Genomic DNA, 24,093 nt, shown 5'->3' on the forward strand with positions numbered 1-24,093 from the left:
GTGTGGAGGGCACTTCCTGCCAGCACAGGCTAGTACTTTTATTTACAATCATTTATAATGCCAAGCCAATCAAAAGTGCATGTGAGAGTTTTATCATCCATCACTCCTGAACTGACACACTACCGCACAAATCAATGAGATACAACACTGCGCTCTTTATAATGGATTGAGGAAATTAAAACAAAAGCCTCCAGTTAACATTTCTGCGAAGGGTTTTCTCAAGACTCCGTTGTCACCACTTAACAACGTGAACCTGCAGTCTAAATATCACAAGGCGATAAAAAGGAAATTAAAGCCGCTTGAGAAAGAATGCATTCAGCACTGAAAAAGAAACTATTTTGATTTTGTTTTAATTTAAAGAAGTGCTGACTTTTCTGCAGTGGAGCCTGTAAGGCCCAGATGCTCATGTGTTTGCATCCTGCTATCACAGCGGCTGCCAGTGCAGCAGAGAAGCATATGGCAAAGTATCACCTTCAACCTATTCAAGCTGCTGCACAATGAGAACAAATCTAGCAGCAGAAAGGCTTCATCCTTTCAAAATGAATTAATAGATTAATATCCTTTTTAAAAACCAACTTGAAGAGGCATCACCAATTAACCAGGAAACAGGTTTTGTAAGAATATAAACAAGCGGAATCCACACAGAAATACTACAATGCACTCTCCCTTCCTAAAAGGAGAGTGCTTGTTTAGAGTTCCATCCATTCATCCCTCTTCCTCCCCACTGACTTGCATTTCCCTTTTCTTTTCCAAATGACAGTCAACATTCCATGGCAAATGCACATGCTCATTCATAACTGGGCAGGGAGTAGGGTCTCCCTTGGGTTTTTTGGTTGGTTTCTATTTTCATACTTCCGAAAACCCTGGGATTCTCCCAAGCATGTTGGATACCTCTCCCGCTTGTTTCTAGGTGGAACCTGTTTTGGCTCCATTTCTGTTGGTGCTCACTGCCAGAGTTTGCTTTTGTAAGGAGTGACAAAGCCTCCAAGATGGCAGGCAGCCTCTGAAAAGGATCATTTCCCTCTTCACTTTCACAGATAGAGGAATATCAGCTACAATATACACCCGTACCATCTGAAAACTAGCAATATGGGTTTTCTTCTATTATTTAATCTGTGACACTAATAAGCAGAAAATGCATCAAAGCTTTTATTTTAGGAGCACAGGGGTCACACCCACATTTAAAGCACATGAAACACACATGGCTTCCCCCAAAGAATCCTGGGAACTGCTAAGGGTGCTGGGAATTGTAGTTCTGTGAGTAAGCCACAGTTCCCAAGAATCTCTGGAGGAAGCCATGTGCCTAAAATAAGTGTTAAATGTGCTTTAGGTATGACCTAACTCTGAAGTGTCTGTATTTAACACAAAAGTACATAAAGCTTGCCACACATACCTATTCAAGCCACGGGAAAACAGGAACCACCCTCTATAACTGCCTGAGTATCAGCTTTGCAGCAAATGTGCATTCAGACAACAGGGCCTTGCATTTCTGTCTGCCCTTCTAGATCTGTTTGCTCACATTCAAATACACTGCTGCCTTGAATCCAGCATGTCTAACTGCAAAACATACTTTAAAACATAGCAAGACTACCCTAATGCAGTTCGTTTCATAATAAGCTATTTATATAAACATCAATAAGAATTATACTGTATTTAAATGCTCTTTTTAGACTAATCTTTAGTGTCAGCAGAAATACATTTCCAATGCCAAATGGACTGCAGACCAATTCACTCTGTCGCCCTTAACAACCCTTCAATAGATGGTCTAGAGTCTCTAGAGTGCACTTAATCAGAATACTTTATACTTACTTAATAAAAGCTTCCATGATGCACTTACAAACCTCCACTCTCACACTCTCTTTCTGGAACATATCCAAGAATGGTAAGAATTTCTCCTAAAAAGTCAACGGACATACCACCAAGTTTAGGTACTTACAGCTTGAGCTAGCCTATATTTGCAGAATACCTTGCTTCATCTTGGGGGGCATGCAACTATGGGTGGGAAAAAGCGCCCTGGGAGTCCAGGCATGCATGCTAACACTGAGCTACAGCCTCTGCCAGCTACAAAATGGCTGGGGAGCCGTAAGACATTGGGGACAAACAGGCAAGAGACAAGGTGTTGGACAGAAGGAGTCAGAACCGTTGTTTAAGGAAGTCGTAAACTATTTTGAGAAGCCTTTGTGGCTGTGGAGCAGGATAGAAAAGCAAAATAAAGCCAATCTTGGTTTGGGTCTGGCTTTTGCCCATATGCCAGGTTCGTTGGGCTCTCCCAATGACTGCATAGTGAGAATGGGGTGAGCAGATGACAAGAGTAATTTATAGCTAAGGGTGGGGAGGACAGGAAGACCCAGATCAGCCAAATTCCCATTATTCCAGTTCTGGCACAGCTTTCGCTCCTCTGCCTTCTAGCTCCCCTCAAATTCTTCTGGAATGACCGACAAGAGAAGATGGAGGTTTGTATGGATTTGTGGTCCTAGTAGCTGTGTGGAAACTTACCAATGAAAAGAGAACGGCGAAGTCATGGAAATAGGTGATAACCTTCTGAATTATTGACTGGAGCTAAAGAGCAAGAAGCAGGAGAAAAAAGACACACACAGTAAAGAAAGTTCCTGTTTTGTCAAGTGTGGGGAACCTTTGGCTATCCAGTTGTTGAACTACAACTCTATTCAGCCCCAGTAAGTATGGCCAATGGCCAGGGGAGATGGGAATTGTAGGATAGATGGAGAGAGAGAGAGAGAGAGAGAGAGAGAGAGAGAGAGAGAGAGATCAGGCATGGCCAAACTTGGGACTACAACTCCCATCATCCCTAGCTAACAGGACCTGTGGTCAGGGATGATGGGAATTGTAGTCCCAAAAAACCTGGAGGGCCAAGTTTGGCCATGCCTGAGATAGATAGATAGATAGATAGATAGATAGATAGATAGATAGATAGATATCTGGAGAGCCAAAGGTTCCACACAACAGCCTCATGCCAACTTTTACCCTTTCATTTAAATCCATGGGACTGTATCCACTGCTACTCAAAGACTCACTGAAATTAATGGATATGATGAACACAGGTCCGTAAGATTCCATTGGGTTTACTCTGAGTATAACTTAGTTGGATACATCCCACTGCTTCTTATTCAGTCTTTTATCAATCATGAACAATAAGCTTTCCTCTTCTTGCTGACATCATTTAAAACAATTGAAGAGTATCAACAGGTCTCCTACCTCTATATTTGCTCTGGGCTCAATTTAGCTCATTTGCCTTACATGGTTCACAGTTACCTATTAAATCAGATACACACCTTTCATTTACTTGCATCAAACATTAGCCAGAATTCTCAAATAACAGTCCTGCTCAAAGTTGAGACACTGAAATTAATGAATCTTAAGTCAGACATTTCAAGTAACGCCAATGGCTCTCGTCTGAGCAGAACCAGCATTGGATACAACTCTCACTGTACATTTTAGTCTGAACAAAATCCTTTGTTTTCTTTTCTCATGGCTGCACTCTTCATTTACCTGGGGGTAGGCCTCTTCAAATGCCCGATCTGGAGTCATGTGTTTGATGACATCCGCCAAAACTGTATTGACCTCACGCTTCTGAAAAGGGCAAGTTAAATGCCATAAGGGAACAGTAGTGAAATAGTCATGAATTCAACTTATCAAAACCATACCATACAAAACAAAGACAATTACATTACCAAGCTAAGCAGCTAGAAGGCTTATTCCTACACTGCTAATCCAAGTATTGGGATGCTTTTGGAATCCAGAGAAATTGTTGTTATTTAAGGTCAATGAGCTACAATTAATTTGAGCTTTAATCATAATCCATAGCACCAACAAAACGCAGGTACACAGAGATAAGAGTTTGTTTGAGGGGACTCTGTGTGCTGCTGCAATGGTCTACCAAAACCCTGCAGTCTATGTCTCCTGTTACTCAGGTATAAAAAGGGAAGGGCTGCGTAAGGTAGCATTACAGCATCATATGAAGTGAGACACTAAATGAGCACTTAGCACCACACTTAAGAATTATCTCAGTGTCCAGCAGCATGCTGTCATCACAAAGAGGAACTGGGCTACAGCCAAATGGCTAGATCATAAAGATCTAGAGAGAGTGCGCATGAATCTCTGACTCCGACCAAACAAGGGCTCCACTGTGCGGCACTAAGTAAGAAAAAGATCCCTTTATCATAGAATCATAGAACTGCAGAGTTGGAAGGGACCCTGAGGATCATCTAGTCCAACCTTCCATAAAATAAACTTCAACATCTTTTAATGCCAGAAGTTTTATCTTGTTAAATCACAGGAGTCTTAAGGAAGTGAAAGTTAAAACTACAGTCGTACCTCGGAAGTCGAATGCCTTGCGAGTCGAACATTTTGGCTCCCGAACGCCACAAACTGGTTTGTGAACGTTCTTTGGAACCCAAACGTCTGATGTGGGTTCCACAGCTCCTGGTTGGCTGCAGGAGCTTCCTGCAGCCAATTGGAAACCACGCCTTGCTTTCTGAACGTTTCGGAAGTTGAATGGACTTCCGGAACAGATTCCATTCAACTTCCGAGGTACGACTGTACTCTCCTTATACAAGAAAGATATACAAATACTCTAAAAACAAAAACATTTACATTCTTAAATCTACACATACCGTGAAGTGTCTACAGGTATATTCCACCCAGATTTCTGCACAGTTGATATAATCCTAAAAAATCAATGAATGGACATTATGGTTTCAAAGCAGTATATCATATTGAGTTTTTAAAGCAAGCTCCACACCCCGTCCTAAACACACTACTACAATCACTCCCCAATGATACAATAATCAGCTTGCTGAATTCCTTTTTTTAAAAAAAACTTTAATGTAACTGAAATGTAGTCTTTATATTGCTCTGTTCTTGAAACAAATTATTGAAATACTGGAAGGAGAATCTGGCTAGTTCAGTGGTCCCCAAACATTTTTACTCAGGGACTGCTTGAAAATTGGGAGGTCCACTTTGCAATTTCCCTGCCTGTTGTAACAATTGTAATGCACTGTGCTTGTTGCTGTACAATTTGTAATTGCATTTTTATTCCTTCTCTTATTTCTCACATTGTATTGCAATTGAATTCCACAGAGTACAATATAATCTAGGATAAGTAACAAAATACAAGCAAAGCGACAATAGCAACAGTCAATACTTATATTTCATAAGCTGCTCCTACCATTCATAGTTCCTGCTCCCACTACTCTTCAGACACACCACAGACGACCGGAATAAAGCTCACAGACTACTGGTGGTCCATAGTTTGGGAGCTCCTGGGCCAGGTAATACTCCCACGATGGAACGTGCAGAGCTTGCAAAATATTTATTACAACAGTACATGGCTACAGCTGTGCCCAACTCATATCCTACCAACAACCCACCTGTGGGCTCTTTAACTTTGTGATAACCTTCCAGGCTTCATTTAAGATCTGAAGTCGATCTCCTTCTGGAGGGTCAGCTAAGGCCAAGTTTCTCCCCAAAGAACGAAAGAGAAGGTGCTGTGAAAATATGAGAGTGTCCATTCAACCATATCTGTTAGTCCAGGGGTGATGCACCCAATGTGATCCTTGAGGACTGGGGATGATGGGAGCTGGAATTCAACAACATCTGGAGGACCACTGGTGCCACCCACATCCACACATTAGGGATTTCCATTCAATTTAACCGTAGCACAGCTTGCTATAAAATGATTTTGGGGTGCGGAAGAGAAAGCCATAGGGAAACGAGATCATCCCCAGTGCCTGAGGTTACAGGAATCTAAAACTGAAATCCTACGGTTGGATCCAGCCACTTAGTTGAACGTAGCCACGGCTGACTGGTCGCACTGAAATAAATGGGACAAAACTTAGCCTATGAGATTTTTAAAAAATTAATTCTGCATCAAAGGCAATTCTTCTGCATCAAAGCCAAAAAGCACCCCCCCCAGTTCCTTCTTTTTTTAGATGAAGCATTGTTTTAGATGAAGCATTTTTTAGGAGAGGAATTCCTCCTGTTTGAGCAGGAAGTGGAGGTACCTCTTCTAAGATGGCATTTGCCACCTGCAGATTTTATTATCTGCTGTACAATTACCGTAATCAGAAACAGTATTTTAGTTGCTCAAGATATGTTTGAATCTACAAACTGACTAAAATATTACATCTCTTCTGCAAATCAGTTAGCTCCAAAGACAAAAGACAGCCACTGGCAAAAGAAAAGGGGTGTTAAACAGATGTATGATCCAAATAAGTGCTCTTTGCACTTATGTGACCTCCTTGCACTATTGCCTAGATGAGGGGCAAGGAAATCTGTGCTCCCCTCATCAACCACAACAAATATGGCCAACTTTCAGAAATTATTAGATGATCTGGAGGACCACAGACTCGGACCTCATGGCCAAACGACACCATTTCCATGATGTCTGGCAGCAATTAAGTGTCATACAAAAATATTTATCTATTGCAAAGTTATCCCGGCAACCATGACACTGACATAAGCGGAGAAGGTGCACAGCAAGAGGGGAGGGGAGGAACGCTACCTTGGGGAAGCCAGATTCGTCACACTCCTTAATCATGCCAATAAAATCCATAGACCTGGCAGCAATAAATTCGGCTCTGAAGGCGGACATGACTGAATTCAACAGCAAGGCACTAGAAGAAACATCCAGATTAAGACAAGATATAAAAGGAAACGAAAAGGACTTTAATTTTATTCTTTACATTAGGGCACACCCAGACTAGCAGGACTGTTGCACAAATCAACCAATAATTGCACAAGGAGAATTCACTGCATCCTATGACTGTTATTTCCCTCCCATGCATAAAAGCAGTAAAGATTGGGGGGAAAGTAGGAATAAAGATTTAATCTATCATCACAGATTGGGGGGAAAGTAGGGATAAAAACACTTCCACAATAGATCTTAGCAGAAGTCTTGTTCTGTTGCCTCCTTTCCAGATACTGCCTTGCCTCTTCCATTTCATGATCCGAGTTGGCTACTTTTTATTTTTAAAAAATCTATGTCACTGTGGCCACAGACACTTTGCTAGTTCCTTTTCAGAGAAGGTTAAACCTGGCTGGTGGGCAGTGGGTCCTGAGTTTCCTGTCCCTTTCCGCTCCTTTTCTTTAAATGAAAAGTGCTTGTATTAGGGGTTTCATTTGGTTTTTAAGACATTGTATACAGAGCAGTTGGGTGCCGTCATGACCTCTGACTCGGGCAACTATCCAGACACAGAGATGGAAGCTGATGAGATACCAGCTAAGGAGCTGAAGCGAGTTCAAGGCTCTGAGCTGTTTGCTGGAGATCTGGACACCACTGTTAGGTGCCAGGTGAACACGTTCCTATTCACCTATGCATTTTGCCCTGAACTGGTGCTCATCTTTTGGGTGGGGATGGAACATGTCCTTGTTATGCTATAGCAGGATGAGCCCTTTTCGTTAATATTTTTTATCTTCTGATGCATTTAAGATTCAGTACTGTATGCTTTTTTAAAAATAATAATGGCCTGTTGTTTTGAGACATCCACCCCCCCTCCCCCCAGTAAGGGACAAGTGAATGTAACAAATGAATAAATAAGCGCCCACTAAAGGAGATCTGAGGAAGGTGTTTTGTGAGCTTCTGCCCATCAGAGTAGGCACGGCTGGGAAAGACTGACAAATGAAGTAACACAAAGGCACCTTTGTAACGTTCACAAATGTTCACAAAAGGCGAATCCTTCAAAAGGTCCCAGATGAAGGAGGTTGACCACAGAGAGAGTTTGTTGACTGGTGTGTGTGTGTGTGTGTGTGTGTGTGTGTAAATTTGTTTATTTGGGTTTTTCAAATTAAAATTTTACAATAACGTATCAACAAGGAATCTTCTGGACTTCCCTCCTCCCCTTTGTGGGTCCTATTGCCAGTCCTTTTCTCCTGAATATTTTATAATAATCCAAATCTTTTGCATCTCCGTTATGTCCAAAATTCACTATTAAACTACAAGTGTTATTCCAATCCCACTAACATTTTTAGCTGTTTACAATGGTTATTAAGATAGATTATAAATTTTCCCCATTCCTTATTAAAATTCTGGTCCTCTTGATTTCTGATTCTTCGGGTCATTTTTGCCATTTCAACATAGTCCATCAACTTGATCTACCATGACAGGTTTTTATATAAACACATCCACACTTTTCTCCGCATAGAGGACTTCCCTAACCCCACCACAGGACTCAACAGCAACATCCAGCTACCAATGGAAAAAGAAAAAGGAATTTCCCAATGTGGGACAAGGAGCAAGTCTTCCCCCCTCTCCACTGGGCTCCAGAATGAAGCCCCTTCCAGTAGGACTCCTGTAGATTTAAGTAAGGATCAGGACCCTTCAGAGTTCCCCAAAAAAGCCTTGCAAGCACACTACTTACTTGTTGCCTAGCTTCTTACACCTTTCCATCATTTCCGTCAGCAAAACCTACCAAAGATAAGTTCATGAGAATGAAAAAAATAAGCACCCAACCAAAACAGTCATTATCAGAACATAAAAAACCAACTCAACCATATCTTTCATTACCAAAACTTCAAATGACACAGACATATCCAATTGTGACCCTGCAATGGGAAAGTGAAGGAGGTGCAGTTCGCCAATATTTCCTTTGTGGGAGATTCTGCTTCCAAATCTCTCAGCCATTTTGTTTTTGAACATGAAGCAAGTAAGCATATTTGTTCCAGGTCAGATCAGATGATAGCACTACCTCTATACGGGTGTTACCCTGGATCACTGCCATCTAAGTTAGTGGGCACCATTAGGCCTTTGACTATTGAACAAAAACTCTGAAGAGGGAAACTACATTCAATCTGGCTGACCAGATGAACATACACAGGCTTCTAATAAGCAGCCCAACATGATGAGGATCCCTGGTTGTGTGGAAGAACCTATAAGAGTTCAGCTGCACAGGTCCCGGGTCCAGATAGCATCATTTTGTGGTCTGCATTGGTGACCCTTTGCTACTTAACAGACTAAAGGAACTCTCTCAAAACTATGACATTTTAATCCAAAGCATGACTCTTAAGAGAATTTTCCTGATTTTTAGGAGGACAGAGACGAAATCAATTATTTGGCTCCACCTATCATTGCTCCAGGGAGACGCGGGTGGCGCTGTGGGTTAAACCACAGAGCCTAGGACTTGCCGATCAGAAGGTCGGCGGTTTGAATCCCCGTGACGGGGTGAGCTCCCGTTGCTCGGTCCCTGCTCCTGCCAACCTAGAAGTTTGAAAGCACGTCGAAGTGAAAGTAGATAAATAGGTACCGCTCCAGCGGGAAGGTAAACGGCGTTTCCGTGTGCTGCTCTGGTTCGCCAGAAGCGGCTTAGTCATGCTGGCCACATAACTCGGAAGCTGTACGCCGGCTCCCTCGGCCACTAAAGCGAGATGAGCGCCGCAACCCCAGAGTCGGCCACGACTGGACCTAATGGTCAGGGATCCCTTTACCTTTATCATTGCTCCATCCTTGTCTATTATTGCCTCTGGCTCCACCTAGTGTTGGTCTCCTTGCCTTCCATCCTCCACCCGCCCCACCATATCAATGGACAGCAGCCACCTTCCCCTGCTGACATACACCAGTGTCAGGCAGTTTCCCATGTCCCTAAATCACAGCTGACTACCCATCCAGAAACTGATTTCATTCTGGCACACATAGTTACCCTACCCCTCTCATTAGCTAAAGGGCATCTGCCTTCCAAAAGACAGAGGACAGAGATTTCCAGTTGTCCGCTCCCATTCAGGGAACATCAAATCGATCACCCCTTGCTATCAGCTTAACAAAAGGATGGTCTCCCAGTAGCCATGGTCCTATTGTTTTGGAGTGGGAAGAAGAAGAAAACAGGTTTCTTTGCAAAGCATCTGATTTGAGGCGGGAGGGAGATGTGGTGAAAAAACAAAGAGGCAAAGTCTAAGTTTGTGAAAGATTTTGTATTTCCACATGGCTGCATTGCCACTGGCTTGTTGTTTTTTAACGTTGGCACATGGCGTAAAAGCTCGCGAGGAATTGAATTCCTGCTGAAGACTGTTTTGAGAAAAGTTATAACCGTTATGCTGATAGGAGTTTAAAAATAAAAGGAAGTGTAATTTGCATGACCAAGGTGAGAAAGTAGTGTGAAGAACAACACTGGCAAGATCAAAAAGTAGGATAACAAGTTTCCTTGGTTTCTGCCAGAGAACATGCTGAGCTGTAAAAATAAATAAATCAACACAAATGATGCATTATGACTACTGGTTTAGTAGAGGTTCTGTGTTAAGATTATTGAGCTGAAATCCTGCACTGACTGGCAGCAGCTTTACAGGATTTCGGATTGGGGACATTCCCAGCCCTACGTGGAGATGCCGGGACCTTCTGGATGCAGATGCTCGACCACTGAGCCAGGGCCCTTCCACTAATACGTACGCTGTTGTAAGAATGTTGGTTTATTTCTGTAGGTGCTTATGTTCCAATCCTGAGCACACTACTTTCCGCTGAAATCAATGAGATTAAGGTCACATCCATACCATATATTTAAAGTATAATTCTACCACTTTTAACAGTTGTGGCTTCCCTCAAAAGAATCCTGGGCACAGTAGTCTGTTAAGGGTTTTCACCTCACAGAGCTATAATTCCCAGCACCCTTAATAAACTACAGTTCCCAGGATTGTCCGTGACTGTATAAGAGGGTTGGGTTCTTTTACCTGTATGATGTGGATGTAACCTTTGTCCAAATCCTCTTTTAACGCTGGTAGGCAAGCAGGGGAAAGGAGAGTTTATAAATATATATCACCCTCTAAGCTGGATGCCAATTTTGTGTGGATGCCTATTGGACAACTAGAGAGTTTATATTAATTTATATACTTAACTGATGTTTACTTTATCCTTAATGTTTGCTGACTGGGGTATTATTATTATTATTACAGTATTATTATTATATTTCTTTTGCATTTATGTGTGTTTGTGTGCATTTTTCTTTGTCAAATTTGCAAATTTGGCACAGGAAGGATTGTTCCAACATTCTTCTGTTCAACAGTCAGTGGTCTGTCTTTGCTAAATTATCAGTAACTAGATCATCCAGGTCAGGCCGCTGATTTGTGGGAACAGACACTATTTTGCAGAGCAGCAGCCTCAAATTCTAGAAATGCATCAGAACTCAGAAGTTACAAATTTTCCATTAACATTTATAAGCTTTGTTGTCAAAGTTGGCACTTATCTTGCACTCATGTGCGGAACTATCACATTCAGCCTCCAGGTGCTTTGAAATGATTCTTCAATGACCTCTCACTTTAAAAACAATTCCACAAAATCATGTGCCTCTTAAGCCACATTTCAATTTTACATTTAGTGGCTCTTTCTAATCAACAACAGCATTAACAAAGCTTTGCCTGCACATTCATGGGTGGTAGATGGTAGCTAGCTTTAAGAACAGAACAAGCCAGATCAATACCTATTATTCACAGCACTAGAACTCTACCTGCTAATTGTGCCACCTATGTAACCTGAAAACTTCACTGATTTAGTTCCACTTTCTTGGACTGACACGGAAGAAGCAACAGATTCAGATATCAGAGCGTTTTCCATTTATACAAAGTTCAAATGCGGTACTAGGCCTCTGTTCTGGTTAAACGTTAAAATCTTTCCACAGTCAAAGAGAGATCTTTACCTCTGCAGCCCGGTAAGAGATGCACTGTAGAATCCAATCTATTGCAGGAGAATAAAGGGTTAGATATAATGGGATCTCTACACACTGCACCACCAACTGATTCTGAACTGTATCCCCATGAATCTGTTAAAAATATAAAAGATAAACCATGATGGGGATAGGAAGAAATAATACTGTGCATTCATTAAGGAGTCAAAACATTCAACACTGACTTCAAGGAAAATTGTAGAACCCCAGGATTGCATGCAATAATGGGATTGTTTTAACAGAAATTACTTTCACTTGTGCATGTTGGGACACCTGATTTTTATTTACACACACACACACACCCCTGCCACTGAAGGAGCATCTCCACCCCCAGCGTTCAACTCGGACACTGAGGTCCAGCTCAGAGGGTCTTCTGGCAGTTCCCTCACTGCTAGAAGCGACATTACAGGGAACCAGGCAGAGGGCCTTCTCAGTAGTGGCGCCCACCCTGTGGAATGCCCTCCCATCAGATGTCAAGGAAATAAACAACTATCTGACTTTTATAAGACATCTGAAGGCAGCCCTGTTTAGGGAAGTTTTTAATGTTTGATATTTTATTGGGTTTTTAATATTCTGTTGGGAGCCGCCCAGAGTGGCTGGGGCAACCCAGCCAGATGGGCAGGGTAGAAATAAATTGTTGTTGTTGTTGTTGTTGTTGTTGTTAGCTACTACAGCCACCTGCACCATAACCCATTCTAACCCAGTGTTTGGGGTGGCTTAAGGGGAAGGGAATTAGTGGAAATTAGCAGAAACGCTTTCTGAATGGGGAATATCTGAAAACCAAACAGCTATGAGAACTCCCAGATCACACAATACTAGATTACTTGCTCCTCAATCCCCTACCCAGCTGCTTTCACCAAATTACACCCACCTGTCCCACACCTGATGTCCTATGTGAAAACAGGTGTGGGTAGGTAACAATGCTGCCACAAGGGAACTACTGGGAGCTGAAAGTGCATTTCCCAATTGTTCCTTCACACGCAGGGTTCTTGAAGAGGCTCAGTGAATCCTTTTCAAGTTGTCAACTGATGTCAAAATGATGTCATGTGAGTGACGTCATGTGACTGACAAGAGGGCAGCCCTGTCCGTCTGTTAAAGCTGGCCCACAGCAGGGTGGGGGAAGCAAGGTTCCAGCTTGCAAGCCGTATCCTGTCCACATCTGGACTAAGTGAGCAAACACACACGAAAAACACTCCCAATGTTTACAGAATCTCTTACTTACTTGCTTAAAAGTCAGGAGGAAGTCAAAAAAGTTCTTGTTGAGGTTCTCTTTCAGATGAGGAGCTACTTCCATCCCAACCTACATTCAAAGAGCCACATAAATTAAGCCTAGTCTTTGTCTCTTCCACTGCAACACAATCATGTATATTCATATACCTATTGCAAGATTTGGGTGGGGGGATCCACTTAAAAATGGCACACAAGGAAAATTAGATGAGTATAATCATATGGTGCAAGGTGAGTGCACTGTAAGAAAGCGGAAGAATGTAATATATAGCCAGTGTAATATTTCCTAGAAATAGGAAGTTGGCTATTTCCTAGTCTACAGAAAACTGCAACAAAACTGGTGGTCTGGAGGCATTCTGCTGAGTCTGCCAGATTATCTAAGATCAACCCTCCAAGGTCCTCTCTAGTCTGTCAATAAGAGATACTAGGTCGATTGGTATTATGGACAGGGCCTTTTCAGTGGTGACCTCATATCAATGGACTATTCTCCCCCAGGAAGAATGAATGGTCCCATCTTTCAAAAGGACTCACAATACCTTTTTATTTCCAACCTGCTTTTTCTTAATTATTGTATCTTAATGATATTTTAATGCTCAATTTAAGGGATATAATGTGCACTTTAAACATTATAATTGTTTGCATAGTGTCATACTTAATTGTTCAGTTATTTTGCATGCTACCTTATGAGGGCGGTTTATAAATATTTTAAGAACTAAAGCAAACAAATGACACCAACTAGTCGAATCAACGTTTCACGGAACCAACAAAACTGCATTTTAAAGAAGAAAATCTTACTCTGCAGAGATACGCCCTAGCATAGACAGCAACCAAAGGATCTCCTATTCCTCGGATCATGGAGGTCAGCCGTGGGAGACATTCAGAAATTCCTCTGTAAAGAAGATTTGAGAAAGTAGGGGGTTTTTATGATTGGCAAACCATTTTTGAAATGGAGATAGCTTAGAACAGCAGCTTGTGTTATGGCTTGGGCATCCTGTGTTGAAAGGGCAGGGAGGGGGAGAAGGAGTCAGAAATCCCACCAGACATGCCCAAGGCCAACATCCGACATATCCCAGGAATCTTTTTTCTACTTTTAATTCAAAAGACACCACCAGTGTTCAATCAAGTCATTGGTAGAAGCTAGAAAAATCTCTGAGTATAATTAATTTCCATACCCCCCCCTACATTTATCAAATATTCACAAAATATTATTAGTCTTACGTTTTGGAAAGAAATTTGTTGCACTTCAGTATTGCTGCTTCCACATAACTGGAATAAAGTGTCAAGGGGGAAAAGTTCAAAACAGTAAAGTCATTGGGATTATCCAAGGCACAGAGACCCTGTGTAAAACTAAACCATGGTTTAACATAACATAGGCAAACTTCAGAGAGCTGTGAACTCCCCTCTCCTCCTCTACAGTGATGGACAGAGAAGAACAAAGATTCTGCTTTCACTTTTTATGAACTTCAGTTTAGTGTTGCGTTGCCTCTGAAGTATAACAGTGATTCGTCTTAATTATAGCTTGCTTCAACAAATCAGCTTCTTAAAACTATGGTTTGAAGTTAGCTTGTTTCAATCAATCATAGTTAAATTTGGCCACAGGTTCAGGTGACACATTATCTATTATCTAGGGAAATAATGTCTTAGGAGCTACAGTACAACTAACACCTGATGTTTCTTTCATTGACTGCAGACCTATATTCATTCTCTTTGATTAATAAACTTACATTTTTTTGCAGTATTATGAGCCAAGGGAATTCTAAATAACCTATACCTGTCTCACTGATATTGCTACCTTGGTTCTCTCAGCCGGACTACAATGCCATATGCTGGTCACAGAATCACAGAATTGTACTGTTGGAAGGTTTCCCCAAGGGCCATTTAATCCAACCCCCCTGCAGTGCAGGAATCCTGCCCACAGCCCATAGCTGTCAACCGTCCCTTATTTGGCGGGAAACTCCCTTATCCCAGCGCGGTGTCCCGCTGCTGTCCCTTATTGATATTGTCCCTTAAATTTCCAGGGTTTCAAAGGAAGCAGCTCCTCTCCCTCCCTCCCTGCCAGCCAGGGAGGAGGGAGGCTCCAACTGTGTTGCTTGGCTGTGTTGCTCACCCAATAAGGAGTCTAAGAACGACTGGGGGGTGGAGCTTGCATGCCTTGTGTCAATCAAATCGGCCACGTTGCCTGGGGACTCGCCTTTGCTCAGCGTTTCCCAGTGGAGAGGTGACGGTGGTTTTCCTTGCTGCATCCCCTTTGCCGGGTTGCTGCGCTGTGGGAACCACCGCTTGAGGCTTCGTTTGGCTGCTGGCTGGGCTTTCTGCCTTTGGCTCGGAGGGGCTCAGAAGTTGAACATACCTGTGCCCGGAAAATCCCTTATTTTGGCTGCTGATCCCTTACTTTCGAGGCTGTTGGTCCCTTATTTTCAAATCTGTAAGTTGACAGCTATGCCACAGCCATCCCTGAGTGGGCTCGAGCCACCAACCTTCTGGTTAACAGCCAGATGCACTAACCCAACGTGCCACCAGCCCCTCTTGGGGGAGTCAGCTAGGCAGAGACTGGAAGCTGTTAACGCCATACCCCAGTCTGAGACCTTCCCTCACAATAAAGTGTCTTACGGCTCTGCGAAGTCAGCTATTGACTTGGGAATATTTTAGAGCGGATCTAGTCCCAGTAGTGCGGACAGAGCATCTAGAGACCCATCTGATTCAGCTTACCTGGGGGCTGGGTTAAGGAGACAGGTAAAGGACCCCAGGGACACTTACAGTGAGCTAGCATCAGAAAGGGAATTGCACCACTTGAGATGGGTGGCAGCTCTGCCACTGCCCAACCCCATTCTTTCCCTTCCTCCCATAGCCCACCCCCCATCCTTTTCTTCACCCCAATATACCCATCCCTCCTCATCTTTTTTTGCCTGCTACATTAGCAGTTGCAGTGCTGATGGTTTCTCCACCACCCACTGAAACCATCGCCTCCTACACTTGCCTCCTCTGCGCCCAAGAAGACCCTTCTCAGACCAATGCATTCTGGGTATGGAGGTCTGCAGAGGGCATGTGCCACTGCCATGGCTGAGAGAGGGTGACCTCGGGCCGGTCACTCTGTGAGCTTTGTGGCTGAGGAGGGATTTGAAGCCAGATCTCCCCAGCTTAGCCCAACTCTCTAACCACTACTTCAAATCAGCTCCCGGGGCCGTACCCAATGCCATTCCTACTCGAGAGTAGACCTGCTGAAATGAATAGGCATGATTCCCCCAGCTCTGCTAATTTCATTGGATCTAGTTTGAGTAGAATTTAAGTTGGCTCAGTCTTTTCGACTTAATTTTACTTCAAAATAAAGAGTAAATATCGCACACAACGGCTTAAGAAAGTCACTGATAATAATCATATCATTCTCGTGGGATAAGGAGCTCGCTATTTCTTATGTAAGTTATATGTGACACGTAAATTTTAAACTTGCTTTCTTGTTGAAAAGATAACCACCACATTTTTTTAAAAAAAGTATGCCTTAGCCATAGGCAAAATCTAGTCTCCATTTCAACCCTCAACTGTGAACTCTGCTGGCACCCTGGACAATACCTACAAGGGGTCTTTTGATACTCCTTTTCTTTTTTTCCATGTGGAGAAACCTAAGGCAACACTATGATTTATTTTTTTAAGAAATTCAAGCATAAACCAGATAACGTTTTCATCATCTTAAAGTCTCCTTCGGAAAAGGATACAATCTGGGAATGAGCTCTCGAATGGAAGCAATCTTGAAGAACCAGTTTAAACAGGTTTCTTTGGCAGTATCAACCACACTTTCAGGAGTAAAATTATCTGATAAAACAAGACAAAAAGAAGATTAAAAACGAAGAACCTGCTTCCTTATTACGTTTCTGAATAAAATTAGCAGTGATTTAATTCGCATAGTTCGGGGGCGGGGGGAATGGCACTCAAAAGTACTGATTAGAAAAATCACACACCAGAAGAGCCCTGTTGGAACCGAGGGAAGGCCTATTTTTTGTCTCTAAGGGCCAAAAGAAGGCTATGAATGCAACAACCAACAGTCCAATCAAATTATTTCAGGTCATCTGGACAACTGTCTGCCATATAGAGCTGGGCAGTAGTGGAGAACCTCTGCGGTTGATGAGCTGCGTTAGACCTGGTACAGATCCCAAATTGACCCACCAGGCCTCTCCCCACAAACCACGGTCACCTGCCACACACCTGAAGTCACATGTGCAGATGTGGCTACAAAGGAACATCCAGGCTTTTCCACTGATGGAGAGCCCCACTGGTGCTGGGAGTGTGCTTTTAAAGCGGCTTGCTTTAATCTCCAACCAAGCTCCATTTTGAAAGAAGCCATTAGAATCCAAGTCACCTCCTGCAAACAGAGCATTTTCCTCTTGCAAACAGACTTCGAAAGGGCTTCCTGTGATCAGCTTCCAGCACCAATCAGCTGATTCAAAATTCCCTTCAGCTGAACTAGGGGTTCAACTTCTTTTTTAATTAACTGAGAATAACATTTATTTACGTGTACCACCAACAACACCAACAAAGCATCATAAACGCAAGATGATAATTCCTCAGACGTTTGAATCGTTCATTATTATTTCTCAAAACTGTTGCATACTGGGCCGGAAATACTCCTCTGCTGTCCTGTATGAAAAATAATTCTGCAAAAAAAGATAGCGACTGGTCTAAAGTCGCCCAGTGAGCTTTGTGGATGAATGAGCCCAGGTCTCCCATGCTCTATCAGTCCTTTAAAAACAAGAGGTGGGTGGGTGGGTGTTTAGGATCTAGCCCATTGTACAATAGGTGACATTTGTATTTGCTGCTCCACCAACTACTGCTTCTGACCCTGCCAACCCCTGGCATGCGGCCCCCAATAAGGCATGCGGCCCTTGGCCCCCAAAAGGTTCCCCAATCCTGAGGTACATAGTGATATACAAAGAACAAGTACGGTATGTCATGTCCCTAGTTACCTACCTGGGAATAAAGGCCCCTGAATAAGATGGGATTTAACTCTGAGCAAGCATGCATGGGATTACATTATAACTGGGGCAACTACCATTCCTGCCTTTGCCGCATTCACAATGTTTATTCAAATTTTCTCCACAGAGATTGTTTAAAAATGCAGGCGGGGGAAAGTGGGCCTTGGAAGCTAACAGGCATTACGGGCCTGAAGCATGTTAGGTCATCAGCGTACAAAAATTTGCAGAGACTTAACTGCTCCAAGCCTTACTTTGCTGCCCACGAATCCAAGATAAAACCAATATGACACTGCAGAAGGAACAGTTACGTAACCGTCAATATTTAGAATTTGCTGTCTGCTTAAATTTTTGCCTTGCTGAACTTGGGAATTAGGACTTTATATGCCAGACAGGGCTCTCTCGCAGTATAGTAAGAATTTCAAGTGTGGGGTTCTCAGTGCCGGACATTACTCGTATCCTACAGATATATTTACCTATTTTTATACAATCCTAAAAATTCTCGGAGCGGGAAGAAAATTAAATAATAAAGCAGCCAATCGGAACCAAGTGAAAACAGAGTAAAACTAGAGCATCGGTTACTGTGCAGATCAATCCTAATCCTTGATCTGCCACATTGCCGGGGGATAAGATACTGTGACGTTTTCTCTCGGCTACTGTGAAGGTTCCCATCGTATCCACAAAATGCATGGGCAGAAGCTACTGCCAGTGGTATCCCTGCCAACAGCAGCCAACATAAATCTCTGTAACGGGGTTTCTTTTTTTGGGGGGGGTGTGGCTGGGATAGGAGGGGATACTTGGGCACAATCTAGGCCTCTGTGTTGTACCATGAAAACCAGTCGTTCTGCTTGTTAGCAATGTCACTTCAACAACATAGACGGAGCCCAGAGAGAAAATAAACCCTGTGGGACAAAAACAAGTGTATAATATGAGAAAGAAATAAGAGAGGTTTTGCCTTTCTTACATCAGGCCTTGTACATAGAAGGGGTAGCTATATAAAATTAAAAATACAGCAGGAAAGAGCCAATCTCTGCAGCGGCACTTCCAATGCTACTGTGCTGTCACCCCCGCTTCAGCAGCAGCAATGTGGACAGAGCAGGAGCTCCACTACTCTACTCAGTCCTGCTGCTCTGATCTAAGAGTTAAGATTGAAGCTTTAGACTGGGAAGACCTAGGTTAAAATCACCGCTTCACCAGAAACTCACTGGGAGACCTTGGGACAATTCCTTATTCTTCTCTCTCTTGGCCTAGCCTGCCTTACAATGTTGTTTTAAGGATAAACCGGCCCCTTATGCTATTTCAAAAGCAATATTTCGTTAACTATTCAGACTGGGATCCACTATTAGGAACATCAGTTATTAGTTCAGGAAATTGCAAAGATACCATCGCTAAGAATATAGGAAGGCTCAAGCCAAAGACCTTTCATCTAATTCACCATCCTGCTTCTCAAAGTGCTCAGCGAGAAGTCTCTGGTAAGCCGAAAAGAAGGACAAGCTCCCTAAGTTGATGGATATCACCACATCTTATGGAAAGAAGTTCCATAGTTTTAAGCACAGATAAAGGCCGCAGCTTCGTCAAAGGCATGGGTTTGAATTCCACCGCTGAGAGTAAATTGAGCGGCAGCTGTGCTCAAGTTGTCTATGAAGCTGGATTTAGGCTCCAGGCATTTCAAATTCCACAGCTACCAAGATATATTTTAATTTGGTAATGTGCTCAAGCAGTCTAAGGTGCTGGATTCTGGCTCCAGTCTCTTTGGCAGCATGGGTTCAAATCCTACCACAGCCAGTATGCTTAGTGGGCGGACTGCGGTGAAATGCCTGCTTAGAACAAAAGAAGTGCCACGTTCCATTCACGACACCTCCAGCTGGGATGAGAGAGACCCCAGCCTCCAACCCTGGAGCCACTACGGTTTCAAATTGGATTGGCAACCACGTGTTGAGATTCCTGCATGGGAGGGGGTTGGACTGGATGACCCCCGGGGTCCCTTCCAACTCTACAATTCTATGATTCATTGCCAAGTTGGCATAGTCAATACTGAGCAAGATGGACCAATGGCCTGACCAATGATAAAGATCAGCACACATTTTGCATGGGGAAAGTCCCATATTTTATTCCTGGCATCTTCCAGTTACGATACTTTATTAAAGCTCTATACCGGCTTCCCTCCCAGGCAAGAAACAACAAAACATGTAGCAGAGCTGGAAGCAAGGGAAGAACCATGTGAAGATCTGGACAGACACTGCCAATCCAAAAAGGCAGTACTGGGAGAGAGGGATAAACAGCCTGGCCTTGCATGAAGCCAGCTCCCTATGCAACAGCAAGACACACCGCCAGTCTTTTCACGATCTGGTTGACCCATTTTTGGGCCATCAGGTGCCTGGGATGGAGGAGCTTCTTTCAAGAAGGTGCTTTTGCTGACACACCTTGTGCTAGCAAATGAGCAAATCGGGCCTCATCCAATGGAAGCAAAGTGGGTCAAAGTGATTTGATATGGGGCGGTGGGGGATCTCTGCGTTCCGAGCACCTTTCCGCCACAGAACAAAGCAGAAGCGGCAGAAGTTCCCGTTCAACTGAACTGGAGCAGGGACTGCCGCTTATTATTCTGCTGCTGTGCTGTTCTCTCCTCAAAAACGTCGAGCCTATGCAGAAACTCAAGAGGGTGGGGGAGAGAGAGAGAGAGACTGCAATTCTCTCCCATTTGGCAACAGCCCACCCCTAAGCGCTTGAGGACTTTTACGTAACGAAGCACGATGGGGACCCGGAGTCCTTAAGTTCAAGCATGCCCTAACTGCCAAGGCGGTTAAGGACAAGACAGTGAGCAGCAGCTGTTGGGAGAGACGGCGCAAGAAACAGACTTGGATTAGGAATGTAAAAACAAGATTTAAAACCGGCTTCTTGCAAAAGAGGTACAGAAAATGGCACACACGCACCAGAATCAACCTTATCCACAAAATATAACAACGTATTATATTGCACTGATTTCGAAGCCAGGCTAGCCTCATTGGCACAGCCATAAAGCACCAGTTTCATTATCAGAGACAAAGTGTGTCCTTTCGAAACCTCTGCAATGATCCCCTCTCCTTTCCCTGCTTAGGTACATCTGGGTAAGCACAGTCTTCAGCTGCAGCCTCGGTTTCCTGCAGGCAGGGGGGCTCCGGTGCTAAATCAGAAGTTTTTTCCTTTTATTGGAATGGAAAGAATGAGAACAAAATACCAATGAGCATGTTCTTGCTTTGCACACAGCTGCTCAGGGCATAAAGGCTCCGCACAGGAAATTGTGCCTGTTTACACACACCGCGCCAGAGTCTCTCATGCCAGCGTGATCGCTGTAAGGATTTCAAGGCTCCTGTGTTTTTATTATTCTTACTGTTTGGTCGTCCTTTTTATACAGGCTTTGGGTGGAGGACGATCTAGCCTCAAAAAAAGGGAGCATACCAAATGAAACAGGAACATGCATTGCATCATGTGCCTGTGTGTGTGTGTGTGTGTGTGTGTGTGTGTGTCTGTACACACACACACACACACACACACACACTTACATGCATCTAAAAGAAAGAAAAGGCAGCTGCATTATAGCAAATCGTTCCACTGGTCCATCTCTTGAAGGTCTCACACGGGAGTCTTTTTCAGCCGTACCAGGAAGGGATTGAATCTGGGACAAAGTATTTGATCTACCACCTAGATATGGCCCTTCTCTCAAGACACACACGTACCATAGGAGATCAGAGACATCCACTACTTGTACAAGCATACATGTGTGCAAATGTGCTTTGCAGGGGGTTAGACTAGATGGCCCTCAGGGTCCCTTTCGACTCTACAATTCTATGAAACACACCTCTCATGCACAGACAACCTCCTGCACGCACACACCAGTACAGAATAAAAACAAACAAAACCAGTATAAGTTACACTGAAAGTAAGCAGACCCTAGAAGCCAATTCACTTCTTCCCCTCAGCTTTAAGCATGATCACCAAAGGATTACTCAGATAAAATATCAGCTGATGCAGGAGGAGCTAACATTCACATGTCTGGGCAAAATGGCTTCAACCTGGCACCAAAAAGGTGTCACTGTCAGTGCCAGGCAAGGCACACTGGAGAAAGAATTCCACAGACAGGGCCAGTACTGAAAATACATGTTCTGTTGTTGCCACATTCTGCCAGTGAGGAAACGCAGTGAAGGGCCTCTGGCTATTTTGGTTGGCAAATAATGGGAAAATGCATTCTCCAAGGTAACAGGGTCCCAAACTGTGGCTTTATAAGGTTAAAACCATCATTTTCAATTGGGTTCAGAAAATTATTTGCCAGCAAGCACTATTGGGCCAGAATTCAGACCATCTGGCTCTGCTCAACATTCGGCTTTTGTCAAATTCTGCATCAGCTGCAGTCGCTAAACAGTCTTCCAGGGCAGCCCCACAAACAACACATTGCAGTAATCCATAATAGACGTGTTCATATTGTGTAATTTTCAACAATACTGAATTTAAAAGTCTGAGCCCAAAGTCTGTATGTTTAGTTTATTTTTTAAAAAGTATGTATATATTGCTAACTCATACAGAAAACATCTAAGCGGTCTGCAACAAATATAAAACCACAATAAAATATAAATTTCACGGGGTTCAACTGTAACAAATATGCCTGTGATTATAACCTAAGGGTTGTAGCCAGTTATGTTTTATTCAACGTAAACCCACCTGAATTAGTGGATATGACCAATTCCAATGGGTCTACTCTACTCTGAGTAAAATTTAGCTGGGCACAACACTAAATCTGCAAGTAAGTAGCACAGCAATAGTGTTACCTGGTAAGGAGCTGCGATTATCTGTGCACATGGAGAAGATTCTTTCATACACCAGCTTTCCTGCAAGGATTTAAAAAAAGCTATTCATTCTTATGCATTTTAAGATACAAATGTAATGAACATAAACAGTAAGATAATGGGTTGAGATTTACGGGCTAGAGAGAATACATCTAGTCTTCAACAAGACTTCTATTTTAAATCCAGATTGCAAATCACGTTAAAAGCAAAATTTGGGTGGAGAATTTTGAGGGGCCGTTTGCACACAGCTCTAGTTTTCAACTTGCCAAATGCAACTGTTTCCTGTTACATTATACTGTCATCTAGTGGAGCTAAGTAGGCAACTTTAGTACTTCCTTTTGCACTTAAAACACCACTTCAAAGATATGATTTGCCTCCCATTTTCACTGAACGCGACGTGGAAAGGAACATTTATTTTTCTCTGTATGTTTAGCAAAACTGACTGTAGGAAAACCTCTAAGCTGTTTACAAAACTGGAGGTTCCCCCACCCCTGTTGTAGATCCACAATGTCACCCAGAATGGAGATAAACTCAGAGAAGGCAGGGCTCTCTCCCAGCCCTTCCGGGAGATGCTGGGGACTGAAGCGGAGAAATTCTGCATGCAAGGCAAGTGTTCTGTCCCTGAGCTACAAGCCCAATGTATTCCTGTAGACAAACGTGGGGTGTAATCCACTGGGAGCAGTCAAGTACAACATTCCTTGTAATGCTAGAGAAGACATGTGAGGGAATGTTTGGTTCAGCGAGTCAAAACTTCCTGTTCCTCCTGGCTGGAGCATCCTTCCTTTGCATGTGACAGAAGGTGGGTGTGATCTAACCTGCCCAGGTAACAAAAGGACAAGTCACGCAGCACACCTCTCTCTTTTTCACTTCCTTCTTTGTCTGACCAGCTTTTAGCTAGGACTGCTCTGCTAGCTCTCAGCTAGCAAAAGCACTGGAATTATTCCCCCATATGGGGGGAAACATGTACATATTTGTAACTGTCTGCCTTCAGGGATCCAACTGTGAACTGATGTAAGTAAACTTCTTTTATTGACTTTGAATAAGATTATGGCATCTTTATTATTTTAAGAGGGATTGAAGGGAACTTACCAGGAACGTACAATTCAACCTGAAGACAGATTGAATTGTATAAATAGTGAGAGGCTTACACAAGCCTGCAACCAGCTATCTGATGTGCACGTAAAAAGGGGAAGGTAAACTCTGCTAAGTAAAGGAACTTGGCGGAGGCCCAATTGCAGTCTGAACTCCAAGTCAGCTCAGATTCAATGGTGTTAAGCACAACTCAGCCTCAGTTGCCACGGATGGCATTCTTGTGACGGGGGAAGTGGCACATGAACAGCTCTGCTTCCATATCAGGGTATGATCAGTGTCAGGTACCCAAGGCTGCAGCCAGGCAGTACAGAAAATAGGCTCAAGACATCTGTAGATGTT

At 43.2% G+C, this 24,093-nt stretch overlaps 1 protein-coding gene across 5 annotated transcripts in view; it reads right to left on the reverse strand.

Annotated features, from left to right (window-relative positions):
* The window catches only part of VPS35L (VPS35 endosomal protein sorting factor like), a gene marked incomplete at its 5' end in the record, with an annotated part of 75,813 nt that overhangs the window by 34,935 nt on the left and 16,785 nt on the right, over positions 1–24,093 (reverse strand). For 4 of the 5 annotated variants that reach the window (XM_083474213.1, XM_083474210.1, XM_083474212.1 and 1 more), the window contains 13 exons: positions 1,810–1,895; positions 2,497–2,559; positions 3,508–3,588; positions 4,632–4,685; positions 5,388–5,504; positions 6,521–6,632; positions 8,376–8,422; positions 11,631–11,753; positions 12,880–12,957; positions 13,680–13,773; positions 14,103–14,150; positions 16,595–16,691; positions 22,645–22,704. In XM_083474213.1, the coding sequence (XP_083330339.1) occupies positions 1,810–1,895; positions 2,497–2,559; positions 3,508–3,588; positions 4,632–4,685; positions 5,388–5,504; positions 6,521–6,632; positions 8,376–8,422; positions 11,631–11,753; positions 12,880–12,957; positions 13,680–13,773; positions 14,103–14,150; positions 16,595–16,691; positions 22,645–22,704 (1,060 nt within the window). Of the gene's footprint in view, positions 1–1,809; positions 1,896–2,496; positions 2,560–3,507; positions 3,589–4,631; positions 4,686–5,387; positions 5,505–6,520; positions 6,633–8,375; positions 8,423–11,630; positions 11,754–12,879; positions 12,958–13,679; positions 13,774–14,102; positions 14,151–16,594; positions 16,692–17,081; positions 17,221–22,644; positions 22,705–24,093 lie in introns of those variants that run through there. The other variant, XM_083474214.1, reaches the window with a different exon arrangement.

The sequence above is a fragment of the Podarcis liolepis genome (genome assembly GCF_965112155.1).
Source record: "Podarcis liolepis genome assembly, chromosome: 14".
Taxonomy (NCBI): domain Eukaryota; kingdom Metazoa; phylum Chordata; class Lepidosauria; order Squamata; family Lacertidae; genus Podarcis; species Podarcis liolepis.